This window comes from Cupressus sempervirens, chromosome 6, assembly GCF_028749045.1.
Source record: "Cupressus sempervirens isolate cs-2001-9-10 chromosome 6, ASM2874904v1, whole genome shotgun sequence".
In the NCBI taxonomy this organism is placed as follows: domain Eukaryota; kingdom Viridiplantae; phylum Streptophyta; class Pinopsida; order Cupressales; family Cupressaceae; genus Cupressus; species Cupressus sempervirens.
The window spans coordinates 42,223,391-42,235,540 of NC_143123.1; the positions used below are offsets into that span (position 1 = coordinate 42,223,391).

General features: G+C 35.3%; 1 protein-coding gene across 1 annotated transcript in view; it reads right to left on the bottom strand.

Moving 5' to 3' along the window:
• Positions 1-1,526: 1,526 nt before the first annotated feature.
• The window catches only part of LOC149551017 (uncharacterized), a 50,066-nt gene continuing 39,442 nt past the window's right edge, over positions 1,527-12,150 (bottom strand). Inside the window, exons 5-8 of the mRNA XM_089786584.1 lie at positions 3,080-3,228; positions 2,857-2,950; positions 1,981-2,052; positions 1,527-1,869 (exon numbers count right to left, since the gene is read on the bottom strand). Of these exons, the coding sequence (XP_089642710.1) occupies positions 1,825-1,869; positions 1,981-2,052; positions 2,857-2,950; positions 3,080-3,228 (360 nt within the window). The 3' untranslated portion in view covers positions 1,527-1,824. The remainder of the gene's footprint in view (positions 1,870-1,980; positions 2,053-2,856; positions 2,951-3,079; positions 3,229-12,150) is intronic.

The window sequence follows — 12,150 nt, forward strand, 5'->3', positions numbered from 1 at the left end:
GCTTGTTTACATCTTCTTTCTCCAAATTTACAAATTTGCTGCAAGTTTCTTTTATTAGAACGATGATGCCTCCATGCCCTTTACCATTATCTATCTTTTCAGTCCACAGTGATACCTTCTTATACCCTTCAAAATCTGGAACCCTACATCCCTCATGTTCATGAGTCTCGGTAAGCATAATGATGTCATTATCTTTAGCTATCGGCCCTAACCCAAGTCCTCTTCTCCAAGGATAACCTCTATAGTTTCAGCTAACTCTAGTTAAATGTTCTTGGGTGGGCCTGAGTTCCTATTTATTGCGTGTGATTTTGTGCTGATTTGGGCTTTGCCATTTTGTAGCGACGCCCACTTGCTGTTTTCTCTTGCTATTTTCACTTTTTCCCATTCCTTCCTCCTTTCTTCTTGTTGAGTTACGGTGAGGTCATCATCAAAATATGTGTGTGCCTCTAAAAAACTTCCTCTTGCTGAAAATGTTGTTTTTATCCCCTATATTCCTCATTGTCACTCTAACATGTCTGTCTTTGCCTCCTCTAATCCATTTTCCGATTCTTTGCGCTTGTATGGTTGTTCCATGCCAGTCTAATTGGTCTTTAAAAAAGCCTTTAACTAAATCCGTTGTTTTCTCCTGTTCTCCATAGTCTCGTAGCCCTTTGACGACGATATTTGTTGCTTTCTCATTTCTTTCTTTTTCCTCTCTAATCCGTCTCCGAACTTGTTTTTCTATGTTGTTAATAGGAGTGTTTTCTGACCCCTTTACTATGTTAGCCCATGATCTAACTTCTTCGATCTGTTCTCTGATCTAACAGGTTCCAAGGATTGAACGGCCTGACCAAAGTAAGAATGTAGTGGGCCCTGGGGAGAACAATATTTTTTTACTGTTTACTGAAGGCACTGCATGTTGATCACTTGTGAGTTGATTCAGCAATTCTAAAAGACGTTTACTCGTCACTAAGCCAATACAGAGCAGGGTACCAAATCAAAATTTTAAAAAAATTGAAGTCACTTTTCACATTTGAATACTCAGAAAACCCAGAAGGCTTAACAATATGCCCGAATTTACTAATAAATTATTCACCCATCAGAGTTTGTTTGTTGATGACTATCCCTTCATAGGAAGTTGCACAAGAAAGAACTAAAATTGTTCGAGTGGAGTTACCCAGCAGAGTTTGTTTCTTGGTGACCATCCCTTCAAAGGAAGTTGCAAACAACAATTGTTCAAGTACAATAGGTTTTGTTTCTTTATGTCCATCTCTTCATAGGAAGTCACAAAAAACAGGCCTGCAATCGCGTTAAGTGCACTAGGTTTATCTCTTGATGACCACCTCTCCAAAGGAAGTAACAAAAAATAGACCTGAAATCGTGTAAGTACAATACCTGCGCCCACCCTGGCACGTGTGCATGTTATTTGTGCGAGTGTATAAGTAAAGGTTTATGTTGCGTAACATGATGGGTCAAAATCGATGCAATCAAGAAATGAATTAAATTGAAGGCATGGAAGAGGCTACTCTTTTAGAGGAACACCCCGATAAAACAAATCAAATCAGAATCGATATATGTTCCTAATTAAGAATGCATCCACATACTAAACTAATCTGAATTCCAAAATGGAATGACAGAGGAAATTTGACTTCGTTATTTTATGATTTTGGAATAAAACTGTGCCCAATCACAACTCCACGTGTCTCACTGAGGAGTTGAAAATCTTTTGCCTTTTTAAAAAAAATTCTAATCCTCTTAACTCTGCCCAAAATTCAAAACTGCCTCTAAGTTTGACTTTTGGCCCCATTATGCCTCAAAATTAATGATACATAAGGAGCAACGTTCTCATTCAAGCTTCACTCTTTCCAAATCACTTATAACTTCTTCGAACTGTTATCACAAGTGCAAACACAGAATTTTATGTTAATCTCTACACTTTGTAAGCTTGAATAAATAATGTACTAAACAAAGGTATAGGTGTTTTGAGTAAAAATGGTTTACCTTAATGATGTGACGCATGAAATGATCGGCATAACGCTTCGTTGTTTTTGATTCAATAATGTGGACAATATCCTAGAAAGCATGGAAAAACTTAAACAAATATTCATTTGTAAAACAAATCAGGTATACAAACTACAGGAAAGCATAATCACTATCTATGAAGAAAAAAAAAACAATTCAAGTCTTATCATCTATGTTACCATAAAAAACAAAGAAAACAGAATGATGATAGCAACGTGACCAGATGAGAATATTTTATATAACTTTACATTTTCAATAATTTAGATTTATTATTACATTTTACCCCACATAAGAGAATTACACATGCACCTTATAATTGTAAGAAGATCAGAGAATATTCTATATACAAACTAAAATAAAAATTTCATAATTATTGCAATAACATTTATAATTTAAGACATAATTTTTTCTTCCTTTGTTTTCTCTCTTTCAATGATGGGACCACGAAGTGAATGTGACCTGAATCATTGATGAATAAACTTTTCACACAATCAAATCCAAAAGCAACGCTAAAAGAATTATCATGGATTGTGAAAACCTACCACAATTATAGACATAAGTTTTAAAAATTAAACTAGGGGAAACAAAAATTACTTCAAAATTTATGTTTTTGAGTTTAAATATAATAACTCTAAATATTACAATAAAAAAGAAATAAATTTTAATAATAATGGTCAATTTAATAAATAACATTTCAATCTGTTATAACAACTTCATATTAATTCCCTACTTCATCCAAACAACTAAATAACAATAATTCAATTAGAAATTCCACACCAGTAAATATATTTCTACTTAATGATGAACACCACACAACGTGGCAAAAAAAAATGTAGAGAGAACAAACCGAGATACCTCATCAATATAGAAGTCAATGTCTGCATTTGATATGACTTTGCCATTATGATCAATGGCATGAGTTTTATGTTTATATGTCATTAATGTTGTCCTGATATCCAAAAATAGCTGTAATTAATAACATTTTTCAACTAAAAAACACAGGATCTTTATGCAGACATTCACAGTGCTACTAAGAATATCAATAAACAGAGAAAATTCGAAACCCAAACTTACTAACCTTAGAGTGGATTCATCAACATCCATAAAATTTGCAAGTTTCTCAATCGAGATGGATGTATACATCTTTATGAAACTGCGTACACCTGACAAAAGCTGCTGTTGTCTTACTTCTGATAGAAAGAGTTTTAACTGTAGTCGATAAGCATCCTGTCATGAGAAACAACTATCATATAGATTAAAGCAACTCTTTAGAGCCTCGGAATACAGAATTTGGCATCATATTTACAATTCCATCCTACATGAACGAAGATCAACTTTTATCAAAGTGAGTGAAATATGATAAAAAACAGACCATTGAACAATATAATCATTTTGGCCGTGCATACATAGTGATATCTACGACAAATTTTTGGGTCCTTAAATTGGTATTAGTTTTGAACTTTTCAGCATTACATCAACCAACATTCTAAGAGGTTGTAAGGATATCTTTCATCCTAGACTTTTCGCCAAAGTCAATAACTAGCCTTATTGATCTCAGTAAAAAGTTGAACGAGTTGCTCTGGAGCAATTGGTCATCCGTGATCTATATCACACAATTAGTTACAAAGAAACAAACCTTCGCAACAGATATATTGAATATTATTTCAAGTATGATAACCATCCAGGAGAACCTCGATAATGATAAGCAAGCTTGAATATGAAGAATAACACACATCCAGATTATAACATAATAAAATCAACACCCAACTTATTGTAACTACAAGATTTGTTACAATTTATAAAATAGAATGCCATTAAAATGATTAAATCTCATTGAGTGCAAAACCATATTGAACATCAGAAAAATGAGATAATGATGTTTTCACTTTACTAAGCCACAACTGCCGCAATCTCCAGAGTGCAACTAGAAATTACACATGCAGTCTAAAGCCAAACCCTGTACATGCCGTATAAACAGTAGAACACCAAAGCTAATGATTAGAAATTATATGGCTGTTTATTGCACTCCATCATAATATACCATCGATCCATAACTTCCAGATATATAACAGAGATGGCAATTGCACTCAGCTGTTACAGCTATGTCATCTGATTGCCCTTAATGAGTCTCTTGTTAAGGGCTAGATTCTATAAGATTAAAGATCTACCTTATGGGCCCTCATTCCTAAATCTCCATATTCTCAGATTTATTAGAATATTATAATATTTCTTTGATGGTCATCTTACTTAGTCTTTAGTTTATTAGGTAGCTTCATTTTTTGTCTTTAGTTCATGATTGTTTCTCTTAGAAACTTCATCTTTGTAAATTTATATAACAGAGTTTTCATATCCTCTGCTTAATACAACTATAATAACATTGATTTACCATTACATGGTACCAGAGCAGGTCAATGGGAATTCATAAGTTTTGACGAACCTCTTTTGATCTAGAACTTTTTCCAGAAATTTGTTTTTCAACTTTTTGAAATAAATATAAATAGGTATTTTATGAAAATTTTGTGGTCCATCTTCAAAAAAAAATTCTAAAAATGACAAGCCAGAGTCCAGGGTTTTGATTGCGCCATTTCTTGATCAGGACAAAAGTCTCATGTTTTGCAGCATTAAGTTTTTTCTAATGGGTTTTCATAATTTTTTCTCTAAAAAAATTATCTTGTGTTCTAATTATTTTTCCCCCAAAAAAATTCTGATTTTGTAATTCACAATGTTGCATGGGATTTCTTTGTGGGTTTAAATTTTTTTCCTCAATATTTGTCTAGTGGGTCTATAGTTTTTTTCCTAAGTTACCACTTCGAATGTGGATTCCAAAGCGGATACGGTATGCAGGGATTTTATATTTGTTTGGATGCGGATGCGGGAGGAAATGTATATATATACTTTCAGTTGTGATTGAATTACCCGATAAAAAAATAACAAACAATATTTTCTTGCCTTGTGCAAAAGATGGAAGCCACTTGGCCATGTAGAAGATATTTGTTTAGAACTGCAATTCCATAGCTTGGGCTACAAGCATCAGCAATGATAGCCTTCTGTTCTACTATGGATTGAAATAGAACTAGGATAATGGAAAATGAAGGTGCTTTGAATCTGTTGCGATTCTAGGAGTTGTAGAATACCAGTGGGCATGAGACATCTTTCTTTCTATGATGAAAACTTTTCCAAACTATCAATGGACCCAGATTTCAACTTTTAGTGCAAGCAGACTGTTTAAATTCTACGAAAACCCATCTGCTTTACTTTGACAGATTATTTATAAAGAACTTACAACACTAGTTTCTAACTATCCTGTGGATGCTCCCGGATGCATCCAGAAGAACTGCGAAAGCTGCCCGGAAACCAGCTGCAGGCTCCTGGATGCGTCTAGAAGCCAGTCTCTCTGGTTTCCAAACACATCCGGGAGCCTGCAACTGGCTTCCAGCCACTGGCTTCCAGACGCATCCGGAAGCCTGCGGCTGGCTTCTGGCCTGCTTCCGCAGGGCTTCCGGATGCATCTGAAATCCGTCCTCATCGGATGCGGAAGCCTAGCCCATTCCAGACGAATCGGTATCTAAGGTTTTTTCCTAAAAAATCATATGTCGAGTTTTACTGTTAGCCTCAAAAACAAAGCTTTGTATTTTCTGATCCGTGTCTTGAAAATTGTTGTCTAGTTTTGATTGATTTTTCACCTTTAAAATTATGAGTTCTTTCCAAAAAAATTCCTCAAAACGCATGACTTTTGTAGTATGATTTGGGGCATCATGCTCATCTGCAAAGTTCAAAGGGTTTGTCAATTGTTGCTCAAAATCGTGATAGTTGTTCTTAGTGTTTAAACTTTGTTTCTGTCTAGAAGCATAGCTTCGTTATCCAACATCAAGTTGCATATTTTTTTGATGATTTCTGGACAGATGTTTTGCAGATTCTAAGAGGGTTGATGGTAGAGTCAGTGGCAAGCTCTTGTCTCTTTTTTCAAAGCTTTCTAAAGAAGGGAGACCCCCTCTCTGTTCTTTTATGGACAGATTTTGGCTTCTTCGCCATTTACATTATGTAGATCCAAGGAGGGTCTCAACAGCAGCAGAATGTTTTGAAGAATTTGTGCAGTTAGATAATGGCCATTATGGGAGGGTGTTAGAATATTATAATATTTCTTTAATGGTCATCTTACTTAGTTTTTAGTTTATTAGGTAGTTTCTATTTCTGTCTTTAGTTCACAATTGTTTGTTTTAGATAAGGAGTTTTCGTCTCCTTTGTTTAATACAATAACAACATCAATTTACCATAACAGGATGGTAGACCAATTGCTTGATGCAATACAGTACACAAGATTTTCCCCAAAACTATTTTGCAGGAAGGATCCAATTCGTGATGCAGAAGCTCATTTCTCTGCAACATGGGTTTTGTCATAGGAAGGCATATCCTTGATTGTATTATTGACTCATTTGGTTTTTTGGTCTTTAAATAGCTCAAATCCATCAGCCATGGTTATAAAGCTTGACATTGCAAAGCCATATGATTAAAGACTACTTAGGTAACATAAATAGTCTCAGCTACAGGTTTGGTTGGCCAGTCAATCTAATTTGGTGCTCTAGGGCTCTGTTTATATCCTGTGTGTTGGCCAGGCTACCAATGAATAAAACAATTCTGACATTGAATAATCTGATGAAGCACCTTAGCACTATTTTTCCTTTCCAATGCCCTGTTTTTAATTGCAAGATTTGGATACGAGTCGACCACCTTTGGTGCATTGTATATTTTATAGAAACGTATGGTCCATTTTGCTCAAAATCTATATATGATATGAGTATTCCGAAATTTGTGGGTTAGCATTTTAAGAAATAACCTACAGTAATCCCTGCCTTTAAAACCTCTAGAAAATTTCAGTGGCAAAAAGTCAGGGGGTATCTATTTAGAAAGAAATAAGACATTTAGAGACATGGCACTTTCTAAAGAGAGGTGTTGACAATAAATTGAACTTTTTTAGATTGTATGAGATGGTATTTAAGGAAACTAGTAGAAATGTTTCATCCTCTGGGCTTTTCAAATTATTCAACACTAGGAGTTGCTAATATCCTCTCCTACAAATAGGCTTATATAAGTCAATTCAAAGATAAATGGTTAGCTCCAAAGCCTGAAGTGAGCTTGATGCAAGAGCATCCTAGGGAAGTCAGCAATCCTGTATGCAGGGGCTTCGAGCTCAGATTTGTGGAGTTATTGTACTTAGCACTTGTTAAGGCTTAAGCGGGCTGGGTAGTTAGGAGGTGAGGGAATGCGTCGGTTGGTGACTACCCAGCCCGCTTAAGCCTTAACAAGTGCTAAGTACAATAGTTACTTTATTCTCTACTACAGTTATAGTAAAATTGAGGTGAATGTTGTAACATGCCTCTCTAAAGTAATAATAATTATAATTAATAAAATAGAAATATGAAAGAAAATAATTAAACAAATAATATAAATAATATCATGGAGTTTAAATATTATATTATTTAATAATATATGATATATGATATTATTAAATATAATAAATAATAACACTACTTGAAGGAATAAGGGACAAAGCTTACTCTACATGTATCTAAAACAATGAATTACTTCCACAAATGATTCGAACAAAGTTACCAATTTGGGTGCGAATGTGAGAATCGGGTGCGCAGATGTGTGTGTGTAGATATGTTATGATATATTTATATAATATATTTATTATTTAACAACTATATTATCAAATCATAACAATATCCATAGGTCTTAAACCACCCATCATTATATTAATAGATGTTCTTCTTTTCCTTGATATTAATTTAAAGTTTTTAATGCCAAATCGGCCTGCAGGAGAAGTGAGCCTCCTCAGGTTTGCATGCCTATTAAAGAGGCATAAGAAATTCAGTTCACCACCATTCCAAATCAAGCTCATCTCTGCATTTTATTCAACATCAACCTGCCTCTAATAAACAGCAAAGGCACTCAGAGTTAGCAGCAAACCTATCGTTGGGAGTTATCCTAATCTTGGTGAAGGCAACAAATGTTCTTTAGCAGCAATCTGCCTTTAATTGTCAGAAAATAATTCCTTATAAGGCAGCAACTTTGATCATTCCTACCTTTTGCTATGAACTGGACGCCTTGCATTTACGACCCTTTTCCCCGAGAGGATTTGCAGAAGAATTACCCTGAAGGCACCAAGCATGGATCATAATAAGGAGAGAGTGAAAATTGCCCAGGGCTTCCGGAAGCACATCCTGGAGGCATCCACAGGGATTCCATGCCCATTTCTGCCTCTACTCCTTTCCTGGGCACGTCAGTATCTTAGGATTTGATGAGTATAGAATTAATATGGGAAACCATCATCCCATACTTCCTTCCACATAGACTCGTACAAGGAATAAAATAAACAAATGTTAATAAGAGTGCATACTAACAGTTTGTTTAAGGAATATGAACATTACTAAACAACGCACAATTTGGGAAGTAGCAATGGATTTTCATTACAGACCCCTTAAGTAATGACATGTATGTTGCAAATTGAACATGGCTACTAAGATTTATAAAATTCAGCATCCTTAATGGAGAAATATGTGAATACAGTGAGTGAACCAATTCATAGGCACAAACAACCATTGATAAACGCGTTGGTCAATACAGGCTGGGGCTTGGAGGCAGAATAGGTATTTACTGGATGCAGTCAGTGGAGGAGTGTCTAGAGGAGTACATAAGGGGAGAATTAATATTATCATACCTGCAATCCACCATATTGGTACAAAGAAATAATATAACTCAAAATTAAAAAACTCTCGAAATAGCCAATAAGTCTTTGTAAGTATGTAATCATAAGCTGTTCTTGATAATCTTATTCCTACACTGGAACGTGGTGACTATGATAATACTAATGATTTGTTTATTCCTTTCAAATCCCTGAAGCAGCGATCACAAATACGTTGTGTAGCATTAACAAATATTGTCAACTCGTTATTAAAACCCATAATATTAGCATCTTGATAGTCAACAACAATACATGTTAGATTAATATGGTGTCAATTGCAATAATAATACAAACCAAATTAATTAAGAAGGGCCACCACCGTTGCGAGCATTGTGACTGCTGAGAGAGGCATAACCTCCCATTCATATCAAAGTGATATATATGGAGAACATGAACCTCATTGAGGAATTTTGGAATAGGAAAGGAACAAAAGAATGAAGATTATAAAAATATAAATGTTACTCTTCACAAGGAAGAGATGAGAGGAATAAGGAATTATATCACTGAATAGAAAGAAATAGAATGATTAATATCAAAAGGAAATGATTTATCTGCAATGCTGGCAAGCATTGTTTAACAGCAGTCAATGCTGTAACGTACTAATGACTAATATTGATCTACAACATACTAAATCAGAATTATATATATTCATTTGTATAAATATATTCATAACAAATTGATTAAAACTTATATTTATCTAAATCCTATTACTATTGACTTATAGTTGCGAAGCTGTAATGTTACCAAGGCAGGGCACGCATAAATCCAACCAATGGATCTTTGCCCCAGGATAGGATGGCGGGATCAGTGACCCTGAGCGCCTTGCAGGCATTGTCCCAAGAAAGGCTTAAGGACTCGCATCAGTTAACTTTGAGTGAATCCATTGTGAAAGGTGTCTAGGCAATTTGGATAACATCTACCCCTTGCTTCAATTAGTTGTAGTGGTAATAAAGTAGGTATGGGTGACAATAATTTGTATAGATAACTTAAATCTAGTAGGGTTAATGACTAATCCTAATAAGGAACATTATAATCCAAACCCTAGTTAAGAAATGTAGGTTAAATTAAGTAAAGTCACAACAGGGGACACTACAAATGTTGATTTGCAGATTATTGTTGATGCAGTGAATAGGGCATCTTGTCCGAATTGCAGGAGGTGTTAATCTTGAAAGTGAAGTTTTCTTCTTCTAAGTCAAACATCGTTATAGAGAATGAAACGTGATGAGGGATTTCTGGCTACTGAGAGGGTCCAACTTTTGGAAATCAATCATATTGAGAGTACAGATACTAGTGCGTGGCTGGACAAGTCCAGGTTGCTCAGATGGTCAGCCCCTTTAAAATGAGTCTAAATACGCTTGCTCAAGACACAAGTTTCTACATTAAACCTCATTTGTAATATAGTCATTAGCAGCGGGGAAATGGTATGTTTACTTGGGTTAAGTTATTAATGATGTACACGTAACCTGGCCTAATACTTCACCAGAATTACATAGCAATTATGATGTGGTTGATTGGATTTATGATGGTAGTAGGTGGCAGAATGAGATGGGAATTAGTGGAGTGATTTCTACAATGTTTGGTTTCTACACTAGAATGAATCTAAATGAGAGAGACAGCAGCAAAGACATGTATAGGTTTGAAAAGGTGACACAACATATTGTTAAAAAAAATAATGTAAAATAAATAAAAATGGCAAATTTGGAGGTGAGAAAAGCAATTTTAGGTTCTGCCAGGATTAGAAAATACTAAATAGTGGTTGTGCTTGTAACATAAGACTTCCAGTGTGATGTAAAAACGATAGATTTTGGTAGAGTTGCGCAAGAAATCTCTTGGCCCTATTGTTGAAATCGCCAGAGAAAGCAGTTGTTTTTAGCAATGATGTGCTGGGTTTCAAGGCTGAGGCATGGGAGGGTGTAGAAAATAGAAAAGGCATGTAGATTTTATGAAGATGTATATTTTTGTGATAGATACACCAGTGAAGGAACTAATGTTAGACTAAAAAAACTGGAGATGTTTTATATAGACCTGTGTCAATTTTTTGAAAACATGATGGTGACTCAGGATAGGGACATTAGGAAGTTATCAAGGGAATATACCATGCCTCTCTTGGAGAATTTCAAGTCGGTACATACAGTGAGGAGAGCAGAACTTATTTATGGGTTTAAGTTTCCTAGCCTGCTGCGATCCTAGGATGGTCTGTGCCATCAGTAGAGCTAGTAGTAGTCTCTAGCAATGGTGTTTACAGTCAAGGAATGAGGCAATAGGAAGTTATTATGTGTATTTTTTTGGGATAGATAGACCAGTGAAGGAATTTATGTTAGAAAAGAAACGCCGGTGATGTTCTATCAAGCCCTGCGTCAATTTATTAAGCACATGGTGATGACTCTGAATGGGGCATTAGGAGGTTATTAAGGGAATGCCATGCCTCTCTTGGGGATGTCAAGTTGGCACACACAGTGAGGAGAGCAGAGCTCATTTATGGTTAAAAATTTTTATTCCGCAGTGACGATAGGATGGGTTGTGCCATCAGTGGAGCTAGTAGTAATCTCTGGCAATAGTGTTTACAGTCAAGTGCATGAGTGTTTAGTGACAGATGCCTGCATAGTGGCGATAGCTCCTCTGCTCTAGGCTTTGCTGGCTGGTTTGTCTGTGGTGTTGATTGGTCAATATTCTGATGTCTCAAGGTTTAAAGTTACTTTTTTGCTGGTAGGATATTTGTATTTGGCTTATAATTGTTGTGTTATCAGTAGTCTTATGTACTATCTTTATGCTGGGTTATAGCAGTTGGTAGATGCTGAAATAGTAGTAATCTCTGACAATAGTGTTTACAGTCAAGTGCGTGAGTGTTTAGTGACAGATCCCTGAATGGTGGGTGATAGCTCCTCTGCTCTAGACTTTGCTGGCTGGTTTGTCTATGGGATTGATTGGTAAATATTCTGATGTCTCAAGATTTAACACTACTTTTTTGCTGATAGGATATTAGTATTTGGGTTATAATTGTTGGGTTTATCGGTACTCTTATGTACTATCTATATGCTGGGTTATATCAGTTAGTATATTCTGAAAGTGTACTCGTTTATGTTATGTAGGGCCCCACTAATAGAGCCTCATACTAAATGTACAAAAAAAAATGTTATCCAATACCACTCACTGAAGACAAAGAACAATGTATGACCTTTCCTTCTATGACCTCAACTATTTGAAATCATTACACGATTGAATACAAAATACACTGCCATGGATCCTTTCTTCCTTTGACAAAAATGGAAAACATCCAAACAAATGTTTCAGAGATGCTCATATTTCAGCATAACCCAATTAATAACAGATCCCATACTAATAAATGTTAACTTCAGACTCTATCAAAAAAATTAAGTTGCATTATGCTGCTGCATTTAATGTGC